The 22,521-nt window shown below is 33.4% G+C and overlaps 1 protein-coding gene across 1 annotated transcript in view; it reads right to left on the bottom strand.

Annotated features, from left to right (window-relative positions):
- Nucleotides 1–22,521, bottom strand: part of FAM169A (family with sequence similarity 169 member A) — a 52,081-nt gene that overhangs the window by 26,495 nt on the left and 3,065 nt on the right. The window contains exons 2-5 of the mRNA XM_011375145.2: nt 10,575–10,709; nt 9,425–9,524; nt 8,989–9,074; nt 6,751–6,922 (exon numbers count right to left, since the gene is read on the bottom strand). Coding sequence (XP_011373447.1) covers nt 6,751–6,922; nt 8,989–9,074; nt 9,425–9,524; nt 10,575–10,709 — 493 coding nt within the window. The remainder of the gene's footprint in view (nt 1–6,750; nt 6,923–8,988; nt 9,075–9,424; nt 9,525–10,574; nt 10,710–22,521) is intronic.

Here is a 22,521-nt window from a genome sequence, read left to right as displayed (position 1 = left end):
CATCAAAATCCCACCAGCATTTTTTAAATAAATAGAACGAAAAATCATCAGATTTGTATGGAAGCACACAAGACCTCGAATTGCCAAAACCATTCTGAGAAAAATGAATAAGGCTGGAGGCATCACTCTACCCAACTTCAAATTATACTACAAAGCAGCTATAATCAAAACGGCATGGTATTGGCAGAAAAATATTACTTCCTTAATGCCATCTTCCTCCAGGTAAAATTAACTGCTCCGCTCTTCAATGACTACTACTGTTGATCTCAAATACAGTGTTTATCAAACTGAATTACAATTAGTTGTTGACTGACTACAGTTTTCTGTCTCATCTACTAGATTTTTGGTGCTTTGAGGCCTGAACCAATGACTAGCCATCTTTGTGTCTCCACTAAATAGGGAGTCAGCCCTAGCTCCCCAATAAACAGAACTCTTATCAGAAAGTGTGTTTTTTAGATGGCTAGAACTTCACCTGAAAACAAAGTAGCCATTTCATTTCCCAAGGACACATTTCAGGTAGCCACATTGTGGGACACTCCCATGCCTTTGCTCATTTCCTTAAAAGAAAGGATTATACCTAGACAGATTCAAGGCCCTAATAACCTCGATCCTTCTCCAACACAAACTTCTATGTTGTAACTTTAGCTACACTAGCCATTCTTATCATTTTATATCACAGTTTTGTTATTCCTTAAAATCATCTTAGGGCTGGAAATCTGAATTTTAGTGAACAAGAAGTGAGTGATCTGTCCAAAAAAGGAGCGAAAATCACAGATATAGCGCTCAGTAAAAGTCTGAAAGTCACAAGAAAAGCTGACTAGCAAATGAAAAGACGGGGAAAAATGCTTCCATGATAAATTATTTTAAATGGAGATTACAAAAACCAAAAATCTGTCCCCTAGTACTGATCATAAATCCCTTCAAATAATGAAGCAACAAACTGACTTACTGTAGTTGTTGATTAGATTGTGCTCCTTCCATATGGTTCTGATTATGTATTCTCAAAATATAGGTCTTCAAACTGGATCATGGTGGTTCACAGTTGAAGCCAAATAATAATGGGCATTTCCATCGTAGCAGCTAATAATAGTGTTATCAATTTTGTCTTTTTCTCTCAGCTTGTTTACACTAAAATATGATATCTGATTTATATAAATTTACATCTTTTATATGTCTTAACATAGAGAAAAACATTTATACAACCTCCACTAAATTAACAAGTGGGTTTCTTGTTTCATTTTGTTTTTCATAACCGTATGACTTTTTATTAGTAATTTTCTAGTTAGAGTAGCCCATTTAAGAGGTGGATCTGATCATTATAGATGTGAGGATTTATAAAGTTCAGTTAGTTTTGTGGTAGATATTAAGATGACTCTGGAAATAGTTCCATTTTTTTAAATGTTCAGTTTTTGTTTTTAATCAGTTATACATGTACATTGTTTATAGTACAACAACTCTGTAAGACTTGCTGGGAAAAAGCAGTTGTGTGACTGCCTCCCTGATCCAAACACACACACACACACACTTTCCATTCCCCAGAAACCAGTGCTTTGAAATTGTTTAACTGATATTTTCAGTAATTATTTCCACATCTCTAAATAACTTATTACTTCTTGATTTTTCCATTTTAGGCATAATCAACTGACTTTCCAGTATGGAAAATGCAATTTAGCTCTTACTACATTCACATACTCCAATACCAACTCTATCATAAACACATGCCCCACCTAATTAACCCAAAATAGTAATTTGTAATTTTGGTCAGATCAATTTTCATTATTTACATTATGAGTGTAAATATATTCTTTCGACAACTGAGCCATGTAGTATGATTGTTTTTCTTTTCCTGCACTGCTTTTTGATTGCCTTATTAATGGTTTATTACTAATTATTTATTATTAAATTCTAACTTATCCCTCAAAGTCTCCCATACCTGTGTAAACCTCATTTTGGTTTAAACACATTAGGTATTCCATATTCTTGAATCAATGTCCCAGAGCTTTCTGACTTGCCACAATCTAGTGGCTACCAATCTGGACAGAGCTGCTCCAGAACTATTATACAGCTATGATTTTGAGAACTACTTTCTCTCCTTAGTTTCCTAATCAGATACCTTTCTTTCCTGATTTACATCCTTATTTTAGTAGAGCATAAAGTCTACTAGCTTCCTAAAAAAGGATGCATGGGAAGTAAACTTTTTTAATTAACCATATAAAATTTTCCTCATACTTCATTGATAATTTGGGCATAGAATTATACAGGAAATCATTTTCCTTCATTATCTAAAAGGCACTGTTCCACTTCTAGTATTCTGATCAGTGCTGCTGTTGAGAAATCTAATCATTCAAGATTCTTGATCCTTCGTATAAATTCTCACTTGATGGAGGCTTCCAAAGTTTATCCCACATGTTCTGAAACTTCACAATAATCTATCTCAGTGTGGGTCTACTTAAATTCATTGTGATGGATGTTTAATGGGCCCTTTTAAACTAGAAATGCACATTCTATAGTTTCGAGGAATTTTCTTGACATAGGGAAAAACATTTTTTTATTGGTGATTTCTCCCCCTCCAGTTTTTGTTCTCTCCTTCTGAAATAGCTATTACTCGGATTGCTCCTCTAATTTTATCTTTTCTTTCCTATTTTCCATCATTTAAGGTTTTTTGTTGTTGTTGTTCTCCTTTCCGATCAATTTCCTCAACTTTATTTTCCTTACATTAAATTTTTAATTTCTAAGAATACTATGGACATTCTTTTAATATATCTTGTTGTCATTTCATGAATGTAATGACTACTCTTACCTCCAAAAATATTGAGTTGTGCTTTATTTTGGTTTTGTATTGTCTGACTCTTCTAAAAAATATTTTTATTCTTTTTTGTTTTGATCTCCATCTTTCATATCAGTGGCTTTCCCTAACTGTTTACAGTTAGGAATGAGACATTGAAAAGCCGATTAGAAGCTCTATGTGCACGGTGCTGATTGCTAACAATGAGCTTCACAGCAGGATGATCTAGCTGAAATTTTTCCCAGGGGAAACACTTATATTTCTAGAATTTTCTTTTCTTGGCCAAGTCAAATACCTCAAAGGAAACTCATGTAACCATTAAAAATTTTTGAAATATCATGGATTCACACATCTTTGGTAACATCTAAAATTTGCATCTTAGGTTTCAGTAATTACAAAGGATATAATTTCTAGCATCTTATCAATATTAACTTTTAAAAAACTGTTTATTCAAAAAATAATTTGAGACGCACAAAAAAGTTGCAAAAATATACAGAGTCCTCATATACCTTTCACCAGTATTCTCCTAATGTTAACATCTTACAAAGCCCAAGTACTATTATCAAATCCAGGAAATCAACACTGATAAAATACTATTAACTAAACTACAGACCTTATTCAAACTTGGCAGTTTTTCCACTAATGTCCTTTTTCTGTTTCAGAATCCAATCTAGGATTTCATAGTGCACTTGGTTTATGTCTCCTTAAACTCTGGTCTTTGATAATTCCTCCATCTTTCTTTGTCATTCATGATCTTGACACTCGTGGAGATTACTGATCAGTTATATTGTAAAATAACCTTCAATTTGGCTTTGTTCAATGTTTTCTCATGATAAAACTGAGATTATGCATTTTGGGCAAAAGTATCACAGATATGATGTTATGCCCTTCTCAGCAGATCACAGATCAGGTGTCCATGATGCTGATATGTCTTACTCCTGGTGATGTTAACCATGATTTATTAGTTAGCATGTCTACCAGGATTCTCTATATAAATTAGCTATTTTTCCCTTTGCAGTTAATGAACAATTCTGACTTAAAGAAAAAAACTATTACATCTCTCTTTTAAATGTAACAAATAGGCACTAAAAACTATTATCAATTTGATAACTGCCATCATCCACTGAACAAACTTTCCTTTACTATTAAACTAACCATACTTTAACATCTCTAAAATACATTGTTCTATTTTCTCCTTGAACTTCTATTTCTATTATATTTATTCTACAGAATATTATCCTATGTAATATATCTCTTTACTTGGATATTTACTGATTATACAATCATTATTCTCTATAAAAACATATCCACATATAAATATAAAATTTTTAAATTTCTTGTGACCATAAAGTTCTAAATATCAATCCAAAAGTTTTAAATTACCATTGTTATTAATATTAATACATGATGAATCAAAGTATATTATACATTTGGAAAATTATTAAGCAAAAAATAAAATTTTACTGAAAATGTATCTCTTAATGAAATATATGAAGCTTACCTTTTGTTTACTGGTTTATGAATCCATGAATGACTATTACTACCAGAATGAGACAGGGTTCAGCATTAATCCTATTTGTTTTTTTATTTTTATAGATATAAGTGCTCAATAACTATAGACGGGACCAGGAAATCTTTTGTTATAGTGATGTGACTCAGTCTGTGACCTCCCTTAGAGTTATATGCCATATATCACATAATAATGTATTATAAAAAAAACTGTTTTTAATAATCTGACATCTATCCCCCCCAAAAAAAAACAGTAAGTCCCTCACAGTGATCTCTTACTTCAGGCAATAAAGAATTTGCACAGTTTCTTGAATTTGATTATACCGTAATAGGATTTAACCTCATAAACAACACCTCCTGTTCTACATCAAGGCTATTTTTATATCCCAACTATTATCCCTACATGCTGATTCGCTATTTAATTTAAATATCATAAATAATAAGTAATTGCATAAGGCTTTCATTCAACTAGAAATATGTTTAATAAAGAGATTTTTATCTCTTTGCTGGTACTTTTTTTCCCCCCTGATATGTATATTTCCTGATATGTATATATTATATCACAAGTGTTTTAGTAATTTTTTGGACAATACTAAAAATGGCTGGGTATTTCCTTTACAGAAAAAAATACTTTCAGACTAAATTAAATGGTTACTGATTCAAAGGCTAGTATAAGCACACCTAATTCCACTGTCATTGGTAGATGACAGCCAGAGCTTAAAGCAGGAACTCAATAGTAAAGATATAAGGCAATTAGCAGACAAATATCAAAGGTGCTAAAAGTGGCAGAAAAGCAACACTTGGAAGCATGAGAATATAAAATTGAGTTAACCACCAGAACAAGCAAAAAGAGAGGCCAGGACTCAGAGGAGAGGGGGAGCCCCCAAAGCATATAAAACTAAAAAGAACACACTCCTGGAATCAAATACTGATTACAAATACTAAAAGGAAAATGCTTTACCCTTTCGCTGTGTGTCTTTCATCTAAAAAAAGCTCTAAATAAAAAAGTATAAACTACTATGTGCTCCAAATGTCCATGAGCTAGTTTCAGATAGGAAACTCCCCTGGAGCCAGTGTGAGAAGCAAAAAGCCTCCAATTCTCATAGGAATTAGCTTGTAAATAATTAAGCATCAAGTAATTAAATCATATCCCAATTTCAAACTTACTAAAACTTTAAAATCACAAAATGATATCCTTCTGGAGTTACATAAATTACAGATTCTATTTCAAATTTATACAAGAATAAAATAGCATATGAAAGAACCAAAGTATTTACTAAATAGCAAAACCATTTTAAACTATAGATCAGTTTTTTATTCCTAAGATGACCTCCCTTTTATTGACTATTTACTATATGCACAATTCTCATCATAAATGTATACCGATTACTTAAAATAGCAGTTCCAACTGTTCTTCAAAATAGCAGTGAATCTAGTATGCTCTTTAGACTGGATCTGACAATAAGAACTAAGTTTGAAAGATGTAAAATGTGAAAAAGACAGAAAAATCATGTGTTCTCTGTGAAAGGTCTTTTGGCCAAGGTACAGAACAAGGCCAAATTGGTTATTTGATTATTTACATATATGGAGTAAGCAGGTTTAGAGTTTTCTGGCTCTAACAGCTCTAGAGAGCAAATGAATAGAAAAAGAGGTAAAAAGCAAGATGAAACTGCACTTGTCTTTCAGTAAGGTACAGCTGGATCTTAGGATCATAAATCCAAACTTTAGACAGTGGTCCCCAACCTTTTTGGCACCAGGGACTGGTACTCCTATGAGAGCTTAATGCCTAATGATCTGCAGTGGAGCTGAGGCGGTGATGCTAGCGCTGAGGAGTGGCTACAAACATAAATGAAGTTTTGTTCTCTTGCCCGTTGCTCACCTCCTGCTGTGGGGTCCGGTTCCTAATAGGCCACAGACCAACACAGGTCCGCAGCCCAGGGGTTGGGGATTCCTGCTATAGAAGATTCATAATTTCGAAGCTGTTTGGATTCTCAAAGTATTTTGGTTTTCATGGTAATTAACAAAGCTGGCTTTAATATGTCAGGCTAAATCAGCTGCAATAAGCAGAAAAGGGTTACGCATTTGGTCCACAGGTAGACAAGAGTTTTAAAAGGAGCCCGTGATAGTGACAGCAGCAGAATCAAAGTAAATAACAACTTTTAATAAAGGGAAGGATGTGGGAGGGGAACAAGAGGAGTAAATCTGAGGCTCTCTCCCCATATATGTGGAGAAATCTTCCTCTCTGTTAAATATTTATTTTTATTTTGTTTTTTTTCAAAAGACTTTACTAATAATCCTCACTTTTATTGAATGATGGGATCACAGTACTCCCAAAAAATATTAAGTAAAATCATCTCAATTTGTACTCTAGAGAGTCATTTAAAAGGGATATTGATATAGTTGGGGTCTAAAAAGGTTTCCATAATACAAAGTTTGAATAACTTTTAAAGACTCACCTGTAGGCTTAACTGAATAAAACCCAATGGCCTCTCCTTTCTTCCACAGAATCTTAGCATAATCAGTACTGCTATGACACAGGAATGGGATCTCATTTCTCTCCATTTCCTGTTTTCTATAAATAATTCGATTCAGAACATACAGAACCACTCTCTCCCCAAGAGTTCTCACCTACAAAGAGAGTCAAACACCAGGCACAACAGTTATAATATACATCAATTCAGAGATGCTATTTACCTTGCTCCTTGCTTCATACCTCACACAGGCATTCAAAGCACTATGAATACATTCAAGATGATTCATAAAACATTTTATTATCACAGTGATAAAGCTAATCATTCATGCCAATAACAATCCATTTCTATAGACACGTATTATGCATGAAATGTTTCTCAGCAAAATTCTAAAACAAGCAAAATAGATTTCCAGTGCACTAATCCCCAGCATCTCTTTAGCACTCAGTTGTTTTCTTTCTGCTCCCAGCTGCCCATATCAAGGGTCTCACCCACTCTAATCGCTGCCCCCATCACCTCTAGTGCTTCAACACTTTCCCACCCTTTTCAGCCTCCATATTGAAAAAAGGAAAAAGCGGGGAAAGCTTCATGTTATCCTTTGAAGACTTTGAGAACAATTGCCCCATTTGATGAGCAAAGCCAATTATGCTCCTGGGAAAGAAATCTGTCTCACCTTTTCCAGGTAAAATATTCATTTAACAGTTGTGTTTTTGTAGTCTAACTATAAGAAATATCTACCTTCCTAAACCTCTCTCACACACACACATCCTTCTCCTAGACCAGATGAGTATTGATAGTGGCACCAGGGAGGTCTACTGAAAACATACTTAGGACAATCACAGGATGGAGCCTCACTTCTTACATGCAGGGCTACATGGTCACGGGGACCCCCTTACCAACTTTCTGACATTAAACAATGAGGATTTTCCTATAGACATCCTTCACTGCTAAAAAACGAGAGTTCTATCCATAGTCTATTTTCTGCCAAGTCTCCTTAATTAGGTGAGTGGAGAGAAAAAGCATTAACCATACAAACACTACACCCCAAAACATCTCTAGTATGAAACAACATGTGAGATGACAAAGCTTGCTAGTTTACAAGGCAACCCATTCCTCCCTTGAACATTTCTGACCAGAATAAAATTGTTCCTCATACTGAGCTAAAATCTATTTTCCTAAAGACTATACTTTGATCTTCTGGAGTCATACAGCCTACAAATATTTGAAGACAGCTATGCTATTCCCCTAAATTTCATACCAATGCTAAACATGGGGAAAAACTGAGGGAAAAGACTAATTTAATGTAATTTGGGGTACTCTTGCCATTCCAGTACTTTCCATTGAAATACTCCAGATCCCGATTGTCTGTCTTCACATGGGCATGCAGATATTGCAGATGTAAACACTGAAGATATTACTAAGATAATGGGGATTTTCTGCATAAACTTAATGGTTTTTTATTGGCTTTTTTGCTTACCTTGATTTGCTTCTAATTAACTAAGGTCTTTTCCATACATACTACTGTTTCAGTCTGGTCTTCATGGTATAAATGCTGCAGTTAATTTTTTGAATTTTTTGGGTTCTACTTTATGTTTATCTCTATTTATTTTCATTGTGTTAGATCCTTCCTTTTTGCTTAATTCTGCCTTTCACCGACTGGTTCTCCCATTCACCACTGTGGCATGCACTGATAAGCCATTTATGTCTTCCTCTAAGTAACTGATTAAACAGTTACCAGAACAGAAAAAAAAGACAAGTTTTGCAGTATGCTATTTAGGACTTCCCTTTGACTCCACTATTTAGAACACCAAATAGACCACTCAAAATGGCCCTATGGTAGGCAAGTTTCCTGGTAAGTCTCTCCCAGAGACAGAGAACCTAAGAAACAACACATAGAGAAAACTAGCTTTTCCTCTACCCAATAAGAAAATCAGAAAAGCTGAAGTTGATATGGGTAATTACAGCTCAACTAACTAACCCACTGGCATTCATTCTTCCTCACTCAATTCTCACGTACTTTTAGAGCCAAAAGAAAAAAAAAAGAAAAAAAACTGAGAAAGGCCAATCTGAATGTCAGTTTCATCATAACAACGAAACTCTAGGGTTTAATATAATCTGGTTATACAAAAATGGAGACGAGCTCAATAACTGTCACTGTTTATGGGAAACATATTGTGAAATGGCCTCATAGGAAGGACTTTTAAAATTACAGGATTTCATTACCTGCTTAAGCCCCTCTCTAGAAGGGACAGATGTTTTCACAATATCATCAATAGCCCACCATTGATCAGCAAGGTAAAGTGCCACAGCTAAAATAGAATAAATGATTATTAATGTTTGTCTTAAAGAATGCAATATTACTATTTGATAACATTTATTAATGTTTAAGTCTTAAAGTATATAATATTACTACTTGGTAACTTTTATACAGATATCTTTAAATATACCCATACTTTATAATACAACGTGGCCCCATTCGTACCTGTTTTTATTTTGTTCATTAAACATTTAATTATAAGCAACTGAGAATTACATTTTCCTAAATTTACAGTTCCAAACAAATTTTTCTTTAAATTTCTTCATGTAGCTACCTTTTAATATATTTCTAATTATTTGGAGAAAATGTCCTCAATTTATAAAGATTAAGCAAAAAGGAAACCTGTGAGTGAGTCCTCAGGTGCAAAAAGAGCAAGAATTTTCTGGGTCTGATCTCCACCATAAAGAGGAACAAAGCCTACATTTGACAGGCTAATAGGAATCTGAAATGAGAATTGATTAAAGATTAGTGAAGGGTTTGTTAAGAAAACATAAGACAAAAACACTAATCTTCTACCAAAATATTAACTTTTCCTACATTAATACTAAGTACATAACTTCATTTCATAGAAGATATTTCTAGTCTCAAAAAAATATATAAATCAGAATTCCCTTTTGTGGGAATCTTTTATTGGGGGGGGAGAATAAGTTTATTTCAATAAATATTACTGTGCTCTAACCACAGTCTTAATAAAAACAAAAGTATGATATGGTCTATAAAGTAATTAAAAAACAACTATACTTTATCATCTGTTATTCAGACTATTTGAGGTGGGGGGAATTCCATTTTCTAGTAAGACGCCAGCTAGGTAAATTTATTTTTCCTACTTTTTCGAGATGCATACGATTTAAAATTTTTCTGCCTTCATTAATCCAACACTAATTCCCCATTTACAGATTGTATTACAGTTCAGAGCATTATAAAATATTGGTACTAGAGGAGACTTAAAAGAATCCTTTAAATCAACATAATTTTCCAGAAAAAAAATCTGAGGTCTACAAAGGTTAGAGAATTTGCCTACCATCAAGTTCACTTTGGAATTCTAATGATTCCAGGTCTAATGATCTACCACAATACATCACAGCTTACTAATCAGAAATTCTGATTTCAATATTTTAGAAGAGGGAAGATTTGTGACACAAAAATGTGTTATTCGGTGTGTTGCTAAATTTTAAAAATTTCTAAAATCACAAATTCCAAATCTAAAGAAAATTTAATTGAGTTAGCTCAAATATGGTAACCAGTCTTAGCAAAACCGGAAAACTTACATATAATTTTAAAGGTACAACATAAATATTAAGCAATAACCTGTAGTTTCTTTTTAAAACTGCATCATGCTACCGTACTAACCGATATTTATCCATTTTAGTCTTCTGATAAAAATCTCAAAAATGATTAGTTAACACTTTTAAATGATAAAAAAGAAAAGATATTGATTTCATGTATAAACTCAACTGAAAAGAGTGATAAAAATTACTGCAGAACAGCTTACCGTAACATTGAGAAGAGACAAATACTCAGGATTTTCAGGGTCCCCGCACCTTAGATCTGACATATAATCTTCAGCAGAATTTTCCAACTCCTCGTGACTGCAATTATCCAACATATCCACAGGGAATGCCATCCTCTAACAAACAACATGGGACAAAATGTTTCAGAAAATTAAATGCTATCTTCCTTTACTCACAGAAAAAACTTTTTACTGTAATATGGCAGTATTTTATTGTAAGGAGACTTATTTTTCACTATGCCAAGGCAGACTACAACTTGAGCCTGCCAATTTGACAATATACGTCAAAAAGAAAACTTTTAAAGATTATTACTTGAATTAAAAACAAGAATAATATTAGAATGAATGGTAATCCCTTAAATGATATAAATATACAAGTATAGGATATACAGACCTGCACATAAACACACATAAATATATCCTCATATATCTGTCAACATAAAAGTCACTGTAAAAGGACAGAAGAGAAGTTTTTGGAATGACAGAAATGTTCTACAACTGAATTGTGATGATTACTCCACCGTGTAAATTAACTAAGAAAGAAAGATCTTTGAATTGTACAGTTTTGCAATAGGTAAATTCCATAGTTTGTAAATTAGATCTCTCATAAATAAGGCTGTTAAAAAAATGCCAGCATCTTAATAGGGAAACACTAAAGACTTTCTCACTAATGTCAGGAAAAATAAGGACTCCACTCTTGTATAATATTATGTAGGTACTTGCCAATGCGATTAGACTAGAGAAAGCAATTAGAGGCGTAACAATTGGGGATGGGTGTGGATATTGCAAATAATATATTTAATTGAAAAACTCAAAAGAATCACTGTAAAAACTATTCCAAACAATAAAAAAAAAAATGTAGTGAAATAGCAGGATATACAATTACATGCAGAAATCAAGACCTCAGATATACAATAACCAGTAAGAAATCTGAATGGAAATGAATGGAAAAAATGAAGTAAAAATAGAAAGACTCCATTTATAACAGCAAAAATTAAAACAGGCTTAAATTTAACAACAAAAATTAAATTAGGCTTAAATTTAACAACAATAAACACAAAACCTATATAAATACTAGAAACATTCCTGAAAGAAGCAAAGTGAACGGAAAAGACAAACCATGTTCTTGGAAAAGATTTGACATCATAAAGGTAGCAGTACTTCCTAAAATAATTTATCGATTTAATGTAATCCTAATGAAAATAACTTCAGCATTTTATTTCCTGAAGAAAGACAAGTTATATAGTTAAGTTGAAAGAATAAATAAGCAAGAATAGCTAGAAAAATCCTGAAAAGGCAGAGCAATGATTGGAGAAAGGTATAGCCCTGTCAGATGTTAAAACATGTTATAAAACTTCTATTATTAAAACAATGTAATATAGGCATATGAATAAACAGACCAATGGAACAAGATATAGAAATATACTGTAATGCTTATGGAAACTGAAACATGTAAGGAGCTACCTCAATCAGTGAGCAAAAGGAAAACTTTTTAATAGGTAGTACTGTTTCACTGGTATTACAATATCTTTAAAGGAGACATTAATTTTGCCCATTTTTGAACTTCTTATATCTGACATCATACAGTATGCACTCTATTGTGTCAACTCTTCAGCCAACATTATTTTTGTGAGAAACGTGTTGTTGCATCTATCAGTAATTTGTTCCTTTTTACTGCTATATGGTATTCTATCATATACAAATACAGTTTATTTACCCATTCCATTGTTAATGGACATCTGGGCTACTAGTAGCATTCCTGCACGAGTATTTTGATGGATATATACACTCATTTGTGTTAGGTCTATATACCCACACTAATTAACTTTACTAAAAGTAAGTAAAGCAGACATTATATGCATCTTGATGTGATGCAACAAGAAAATCGGACCAAAACCTAACCAAGCCATTTGATAAGTATGTGAAATGATGCCTTAAGTTTGTGGCCAGTACTTAAAATAACTCAGTACCTTCAATAGATATACAGTATGGAGTTTAAAGAAGAGTGGGAACTAATGTAAATTAAAAGAAACTTGAGACATCAATCAGATGCATTATGAAGAGAATCCTGATTTGTGTACTATTGAAAATTTCCATAATAAAATGTTTAATAAAAAATAAACTTATAATCTATAAACTGAGCTACTAGCTCTTAGAGAAGGTATAAATAAAGCTAGTGTAGATTATCTTGTTGTAAAAGTTCCCAATTTTATATTTACCTAAAATAAAAACTGTAGAGCCCAATTGCTACATTTGTCAATGATCTCTTCAATTTTTTATTTTTTAAAAATTTATAAAGGGCAAAAGTGGAAGGAAAACAACTGAGAAAATAAGTAAGTTTTCTCTGAAGTGCCCTTCAAATCCATTTTATCATAACAAAAGTATTAGTAGGCAAAAACCTGAAAATCTAATAGAAATATGAGACAAAAGAACATATATAGTAATGGTTATATATAGTTAAATATGTTTTTTTCTATTTTGAAGATATGATGATGAGAGAAACTTTTTACCATAATCTAAAATTTTGGTTCTAAGGACTTTAAAACTTGGTTTTTATGACTGGAAACCTAATTTTATTCAAACATGCATATATATTTTTTAATCAAATTTCTTTTTTAATTTTTAAAATCAAAACCTAGAAATAGAATACACAAATTCTGCCCATCTGTTAGTAAATGTTAATGTCTAAATAAAAGGAGAAAGAAAAGGATTTCCAGCCAACTTATAAAAAAGGAGGGGAAAAATACTGAATTTCAAGAGAGATCAACCAGGAGCTTACATAAATGAGATGTTATAGTTAGAAAAGGATCATAATGTAAAACTGTAGCTCTATTGTGATGCTTACCACAATAAGATGCTTATTTCTTAGTTTGGGCAAATGTTTATAATCTACCAAACTATCAATGTTAATATGCAAAAAGCAAACTAAAAAAACAGGACATTATATTATATAATCAGATCTAACAATTCTAACAAAGATTAAATTTTAAATGAAACTAAAAACACAAAACAGTCAATAGCAGATGAAAGAAGCATAATTAGGACACTAGTTAAGAGAATATGTTAACTGTTTTCCTCTTAGACCAGAGTAAAATATTAAGTCATTTAATACACTACATAAATTTAGTTTTTTACCACCGACTAGATGAAGCTCAAGAAAGATTAATATCATAGTCTTCCCTTTAAACCAACTCAAAAGACTCTCATGAATATTAGCTACCAAAGTATGCATGAAACACATTGAAAATTTTCATATGCTAAGAGTAATTATGACCTAAAGGATGAAAGGTAAATTAATATATGAACACTGCTGTCAAAAACTTGGTCTACAAAAGTATAATTGATTAATCACATAAAAATAATACGGCATTCTAGACAAAGAATACAAAATGCACATATAAGGAAAAAGAGCCTAACAGAACAGCAAGTTGATGGGTGATTTTCTTTTTTCATCGAATGTTACTATAACATGGTTCTTAAAAGATTTTAAATGTCATGTTTAAATAGCATTTTGTTTGTTTGTTTGTTTTATTATTGCAAAGAAGTAAATTCTATTAAATAGGTAAACTAGGTCATATTGAATAAAGAACCCAATGGCACAGCCCAGAAAAGAGAATTTTCGGGTAGTAAATAGTCTTAGAGATCTTGGGTGTTTTTCTAACGTGCTTTTAGAGTCACATGTAGGCCCACCCGGCTAGTTTATGACAGGGTGAGACTGGAACACAGGCCAGGTCTCCTTAAGCCATTGACCTTTCCTCTACCCTAGTGTTGCCTGAACTTCAATAATTTGCATACCACCATCAACATATTTTCCAGTGTATCAAGTGCCTATATCACTTGTATTTTTCTCAATTCACTTTTTAATAAACACACATACACCTCTCATCCCATTTCCTCCTCTCCCCTTTTTTAATTTGGTAAAATACACATATAAAATTTACCATTTTAACCATTTCTAAGTTTACAATTCAGTGGCAGAAAGTACATTCACACTGTCGTACAACCATCATCACTCTCCATTTCTAGAACTTTTTCATCATCCCAAAATAGAAACTACGTACCCATTAAACAATAATTCCCCATTCTTCTCTCCCCCCCGCCTCCAGACCCTGGTAACCACCATTCTACTTTGTCTATTCTAGGAACCTCAAAAGTGAAATCATATAATTGTCTTTCTGTGTCTGGCTTATTTCACTTAACATAATGGTTTCAAGATTTATCCCGGGGTGGCTCCATAGTGCACTGGTTAGCACATCTGCTTTACACGCATAAGGTCCTGGGTTCGCATCCCAGGTAGAGCCACGTCCCAGGCCCCGGGTGCACCTGGTGAGCATGTGAGAGGAGACATCCCGCCTTCAGAGACCCAGCTCTTAAGAGGAAATGGCAACATCCATAGGTCAGGGGTGGAAGTGGGGCGGGGGAGAGGGAGAAATTAAAGAGGGGGGGAAAAAAAGATTCATCTGTGTTCTAGCCCGTGTCAGAATCTCAACTCACTTTTTTAGAAACATTTCATTCACCTTAAAGTATAAAACCTATGAAATCATCAATTTGATATATTAATTATATACTTTCCTAATCAGTATTAACATTTCTAAGTACCAAAATTTAAACGTTCACTTGAATAACAATTAAAAACCTCTCCTAAACCACCAGGAAGCACACCTTAGAAAACATTGCTTACCATAATACAGGACTCTACTACAGATCAAAAAAGGCAAGTAGAACATGACTAATTAAAGTATAAAAACAGAAATTCATTAAAGCCATCATTCTTAAACCTTTTTCAATTGAGGTTTTTAAATAGAAAAATCATCACTCTGTGCTTATTATTATTAAAGATTATTCATATATACACACATACATATACACACAAAATGAAACAAAATTCTGTTTTCCTAAAGTCCCACAACTTAAATATTCTAAAATTTGCATTAAAAGCATTACTGGAGTAAAACCTTCACTTAGAAGTTGTGATTTTTGAATACAGTTTAAAGACTACTATAGCTTCATAGTTTTTAACATGAAATTTGAATATATTTCTCTAATTTTAAAAGCCCAGACACACACATACCCCTTCTAAAATATTATTGTTTACAAATCTGTCCTTAAATCCATTACTTTTATTACTAGTCACTCTCAGTGCTCTATTTTATTGGCTGAATAATAAGCTATTAGTATCTAAAGAAGGTGAAAGAACTAGAAATTATAATAAATCAGTAACAGCAGCAGGTAATATTTACCTGCTGAGAGGTAACCATATACCCAACTTTTAAGAGATTGTTACATATAACATAATGAATAACTGCTACCAGTTGCATTCCATAGATGAAGAAGCAGAGCTTTAGAGATGAAAAGACTTGACCAAAATCATCATACTAGTGGGGCTAGAAGAATAGAAATCCAATCAAATATACTCTCCAATATAATTATTTTACTCAATATGAAAAATCAAATACTATTGTATTTATCGTGGTTATATGAAATTTCCTTTTGTTAAATATTATAATAATTACTTTGTTAATAAGTATTCTCTTCAAATACTACACCAAAAAGAGCATTGGAATTGGAATTCTATGACCTTAGTTCCTAGGTCGGCGCTGCCACTAAGAAGCTCTGTGACCCTAAGCAAGTTACTTATCCTTTTTAGGCTTCTCTATTCTCACTGGTAATGTGATGCAGCTGGACAGGATAATCCTAAGGACATTTTTACCTCTAAATATTTATAATTGTTTATTTTAAAAATATTGGATAACTTAAGAGTACATAAATTACTATCCTAAGGGTGGTTCTGCTGCAGTTTAGAGAGGGCAGAGAAGGGTGGTAAGGTTCTGGAGAAAAATATAGGTTGCTATAATAACTCACTCTCCCTCTTTTTGTTGTTTTTAAGCTTCTGTGCATGTTACATAACTGTAAAGCTGTCAGATCAAATTCTGTCAAATACTTTATGCTCTGCCCATGAGATAAACCCAAAGGCCTAACTAGATTCTACATGAATGAGAAAGTATAATGTCGCCTTAGGCGAACCAACTCATCAAAAAATTTATGCAGAATGGACAATGAAGTGTAAAAAGTGTCCAAATTAATTTACAAATTAAGCAAAGGATACACTCATTAATCCTAGCTAACTTGTATAAAAACATACTACTCAGACTCTTATATATGAGCTCTAAGATGCTAATCAGCTATTTTACACTCATTTTAAAAATAATTTCACACTTTTCCTGAAAACTTGTATATGACTATTTGAAAGAATTAATGTTCTTAACAAGAAAACAAAATACAGAATTAGAAAAAAAATTCCTATTATTGTGATTTATTCCCTATTTAATGTTAATTATTAGCTGTCTACTCTTAAAGAGAGGGAACATATTTTACAAGTTCATTTCCTAAATTATTTCAAGATTCTTATAAGTTATTGCTATTATTTAGGGGCTTTAGGGGAAGATAAAAAAGATTAAAAGAATACAAAAATTTTAGATCTGAAGAAAGTTCTTAGAGAAAAAATAATTATCTCAACCAATCCGAGTCATGATCCTACCTCTCCTGATTTCTTTCCCAACACTGAAAATAGGGTAGGTATCCAGGCAACATAATCGTCAATGCTCTCAACCTTGTACACACAAAAAAGCCTGATTCTGAACCTTATTATGATTCTTCTCTTGATTCTCCTCTTTTCTCCCTAACTAATTTAGCCCCTGTACTACATCAGGTGAACTGATCTCTGTATCTTACCTTTTTATTCTTCTATCCCTCTTGCTCTACATAAGGCCATAAGTCCTAGATTAATCCTTCTCCATACTTAAAGCTGAGTTTTTGAGTACAACATAAATAAGACCACTGAACAGACTGCTGTAACTATCAAATCTCAGGTGGGCTCACACTGCTCATAAATGCTTTTCCATCCTCCGGGAAATGAAAACTTTTTACACATGGGTGAGGGCTACTTATATTTGAGTAATGGAGCACGAAGTTAAATGGGGTTCATACCTGCTGCCTCTCTATATTTCAAGTAGAAGGCAAAATCATCTTTTAAAGTAATAATCACTGAGCCAACAGTGGACTATGTACTTCATGACCCAGATAACTGACACTGGTTATAATCTCACAGATGCAGTTTACAAAACTCAGGAAAGCCAAACTAGGAACTATTTAAATGAATATACCATAAAATTTTGTCCTTCATTTCAATGTTAGACAATCTAAAATTATTTATTTTTTTACTATCTAATAAATCTGATTTTACAGTATTTTATTAAAGTTAGCATGGTTTTGGTATGGTAAACCTCAAGGATACAGGCAATTTTTTTAAATGGGAGTCTAAACAACATGCACATCATTACAGATATCTTTATAACATAAATTATCCGAGGTTTGTCTCAGTTAGAACCATGAAGAACTGATGTTTTCGTTTTAAAGGATATATATCTAGTTCAAAGCAAAAGCAACGAAACAAAACTTGGTGCTTAATTTTGGCGTATGGTTATGAAGTACTCTTTTTGATTAAGAAAAGACTAACTGAAGTACATTTCAAGAGAGAAACGGGCTACACCAGAGGGCTGTATGAAATATTCTGCTGAGTCACAATTACTACCAATATCACCATCGCCATCACTCCCTCCCCATTTCCTAATATTTTTACGACACAACTAAGAAATATAACCAAAGGTTGCCAATATCTGCCAGTATCATACCAACTTGGAAAAACCGGCAGCCTCTAAACCTCAGGCTAGTCATTTCTCTTTCCCTTCAGGGCCTCTCGAACTCTGAACTTTCAGCCATGCCGCCATATACTTGGTATTTAAAAAAATCCTCTTGCAAACTCAGGTGAGTTTGCTTACCCAGATTAAGTGAAATTCTTTTATTACCTTTCACTGGCAGCAGGCCCAAAAGAAGAAAAGATAAAGAGATAGTAGTAGCTTTCCTATCTGACTTCGATACATATTTACTAAACAAATGAATAAATGAATAACTAAGCAAAAGTTTGTATAAACAAACCACAAGCTGGTGCTAGGAGGAAGAGCTGCCACAGAAGACACGTAAAGTTCTGCTGCTAGACAAAAAGCAATAGATGGTCTTTCAACAGAGATAGAGGGGAAACCCCTCTCAAACGAAAGAATATGCCAAACAAAGCCAGAAAGCATGCTAAGAATGGCAAATACTTGGATTTACCAAGAGAATTTAGAGAAGTATATAAAGAGAAGTATTAGAAGGAATGCCAGGAAAATAGAGGACAGAATATAAAAGGCCAAGAATACAGACTAAAGAATTCAGACTTTATTTGGTACAGAGGTAGGAGGCAATTTAAGGATCTGGAGCAGGAAAGAGACATTCAAGAAGGCTATGCTTTAAGACAATTCACCCAGCAACAGTGTGTAAGATGGATTAATAGGAAGAACTGAAAGGAGACAGGTTGAAAACTCTCATAAGTACCTTGTGCATACTTCTTTCAACATACTTATCATATGACAACATGATTTTTTTTCCTTCATCATTCTATCCTACCTGGCTCAGAACTCTAGGAAAGCATAAGCCATTTTTTCCAAATATATAAAAAGTGGGAATGGGTCAAATGAGCTCTAATCTATGTCCCTCCTAATAATCACTAGATCACTCGAGAAGATAGGGAAAAAGGTCTTAATTTACAAAGGGGTGGTATCATCAAAAATTCATTTATAACCGTTTTTTAAAACTCGATGTGTTTCCTGATGATGACAACAGAACTACCATTTACTGTTGGCTTAACTTGCACGTGGCATTATGCTCAACACTCTACAGTATTATCTCATCCATTCTTCAAAATAACCATATGAGGCAGGTACTCTTACGTTCTCTGAATGAGGAGCCTCAGGCATGGAGAGGTTAAGTAAGTCACCTAAGTTCACTCAGCTAGTAAGAGGCAGAGTCACACTCTAAACCTGAGCAATCCGTCTTCAAAGAGATTTAACCTCGTGGTCAGGTTCCCAAGTCAAGACAAAGGCCAGTATAATCCATGATGTATCTAATTATACAATTATCATAGAATATATCAACCGTATTGCTCAGTTACTCCTTAGGAGTTAGATTTTTTAAATCTTGCAATATCTTCTCTTCAAACTTTAGATGCCTATTCTAATCACTATGATCTATCTTCTTTAGAATTGTTAAAAGTTACCACAAATAAATACAAAGTCAATTATATCGAAGTTAAAAAATAAATAAAAGGGAAACAAAACTTACGAAGTAAAATGCCTACCAAATATTTATTGGACAAGTTACTACATAATAGAGCTAAGGAAAAAAATGAAATTCACTAAGTTGCATTATAGTTTTTTAATGACCCACTGCTGAAGGACAAAGACAAAGAAAATCTTGAGATTTAGATATGAACCATGAGCAAATTTTTTTTAGTTAACACAAAATAATCCCCAAACAGGTCTTCATTATTAGGGTTATGACTGTCCAGACCTAGAAATGGAATAGTATCCCTTCACTGTCCATGGGTCAGACAGCATCTGCAGTTTTTTATTCCTTTCAGATATTTGCCATTTTAAGAAAAATCACACTGAAAAACTGGAATGCCTCCAATGGAGAACTGGGATGGCAAAAAAATCTGGAAACCAAGGTACAGTAGATGAAGAACAGGAACTGGGAGAAATTAGTGAGGGGAAGTCTTGTTGAAAATGGGAGGTAAGAAAGTTACCCTTCAAAAATCCAGAGAGTCAATATGCAGATAAAAACAGATTTATTCTGCCTATCTCTAAAGAGTAAAAGAAACTGGCCTTTTCAACAATAAATTCTACCCATAAATGCATTACACACCACATGAAAACCAACTAGCTGGTCAAAGATTACTGTCAGTTATAGCTGGTACATCTCAATTCGGGACAGGAGAAACCGCTCTGCCCTACTGTCAGTACAGACACGAAAAATACCCTTGTCCCCATGCAAGCCAAAATCAGAGTTCTGGAAGGGAGGGCCAACAGTCCAGACATCAGTTGAGCAGTCATTTGTATATGAAATTGTAAATCCATATGAATAATTTTATAAAACTACACACTTTTGGGGGAGCCATTCTGAGAAGCTACTCAGATACAAAAAGTTAGTATTCTCCAAACAAAATTTACTCAGAACCACTTCAACCATTTCCATTTCTCTTTTAATGGTTTAAAAAATATTATCAATAAATCTCCTCAGCCTTAAAATTAATCTCAAGGACTTTTAGATAGGTCTTATATTCCAAAACCACATATTGAGACTTCTAACATGTGGTTGCTTTTTGCTAAATTTAGCTATATTTTCCACTCATGAACATAAATAATAGAAAATAAGACCAGACTTAAAATTAAAAGACAGGTTCTTATAGTTAGAGATCCACAAAAGCTATAAAGGGGCAACTTGAATCATTTTCAATTTTTCAAAAAACATACATTTCCCCTACATCAATAAACTCACAAAAACTGAAGATTTTCTTAATTTTTAACTAGAATTTTACCAACTGAACTCATTGTGTTTATACTTTATTCCATGCAGAGCAAAAGCTCTGATCGACAAGTGGTAGGTAAATCACAGTTCATTTTAAAATGAAAAGTAAATCACTGCTTTGAAATGTACCTGAACAAAATGTTGTATATGGGATAGGTATGAGAAGATAGTAACATGAAGAAAAAGATGAGAAACACTGAACCAAACACTAAAAATTATCCTAATTTCACCGGTGATAACATTAGCTCACCTTTAGATACATTATCACACTTAATTCTGCCAACGATATTTTGAGATAACCTCTGTTATAACTCTACTTGACCCTTAAACACAGGGTGGAATTAAGAGGGTCCACTTATACACGGAATTTTTCAATAAATACCTCTACTATTTTTGATCCATGGTTAAGAGTCAAGGATGTGGAGGGCCGACTGTACACACTGTTGTACACCATTTTATACAGGGGACTTGAGCGTCCGCAGATTTTGGTATCCTTGGGGGTCCTGCAACCAATCCCCCAGAGATACCGAGGGACAATGAAGTTTGGGGGGAGTCGAAAGTTATACTCAGATTTTCGACTGCACAGGGATTGGTGCCCCTAACCCTTGCATTGTTCAAGGGTTAACTATACTCTTTTACAGATGAGAAAAGTGAGGCTCAAAGCGAGTAAGAATCTTGAAAGTCAGGTAGCTACAAACAGCAAAGCCAGGGTTCAAACCTATGTTATGTCTACTTGGCTTAAATTGTGGAACTATACTGCCTCTGAATAATAATTACTGCTAACTAAAACATCAGAATAAGTTCATCAGGTATATCAGGGGCCAATCTAAACTTGAAAGTACTGGTATATATGTATAAAAGATTTTACTCTATAAAATTTCTTATTAGTCCCATTTTCTACTTTATCAATCATTGTATAACAAAAAGCCAAATTTATTGACTTTTTCTCTGCTTCTATTCACTCCTAAATGAGATTCTTCCCTTATCACTCTGTTATTACTTCTTTTCAGGCCCCAAATTCAATGGATTATTTTCATTCTCATCTTTCTTTACCTTATGATGGACCAGACTCTCCTGACCACTTTCTGCTGCTTAAAAGTTCCTCTCCTTCCTCGGACAACAATCTCCTCCAATACTACTTCTTAGTTTCTTTCCCTCCTCGGTCTCTTTCAGCAAATGAACCCTCTCCTCTGTACAACCCATAAATGTAGGAGTCCCACCCCCGCATGCAATCTGGCACTTCTTAAAAAAATGCAATTTACTAAATTGAACTGTTCTCAATTCATGTCTGCAAAAATTTGTGTGCATTTATATTTTAGAGACTCCTTAACATTTTAATCCACAATACTTCACTAAACTATTAACTCCATGAAGATGGGCTATACTTGGGTTTTTCTGACCTGTAACACACAATAGACAGTGTTTGTGGAATAAATGAAAGCTACCTTTGGTGTAGCCTAAAACTAAC

Source organism: Pteropus vampyrus, unplaced genomic scaffold, assembly GCF_000151845.1.
Source record: "Pteropus vampyrus isolate Shadow unplaced genomic scaffold, Pvam_2.0 Scaffold262, whole genome shotgun sequence".
Classification (NCBI taxonomy): domain Eukaryota; kingdom Metazoa; phylum Chordata; class Mammalia; order Chiroptera; family Pteropodidae; genus Pteropus; species Pteropus vampyrus.
The sequence above is the reverse complement of the archived record's forward strand: the minus strand, read 5'-3'. Positions and strand labels throughout refer to the sequence as shown.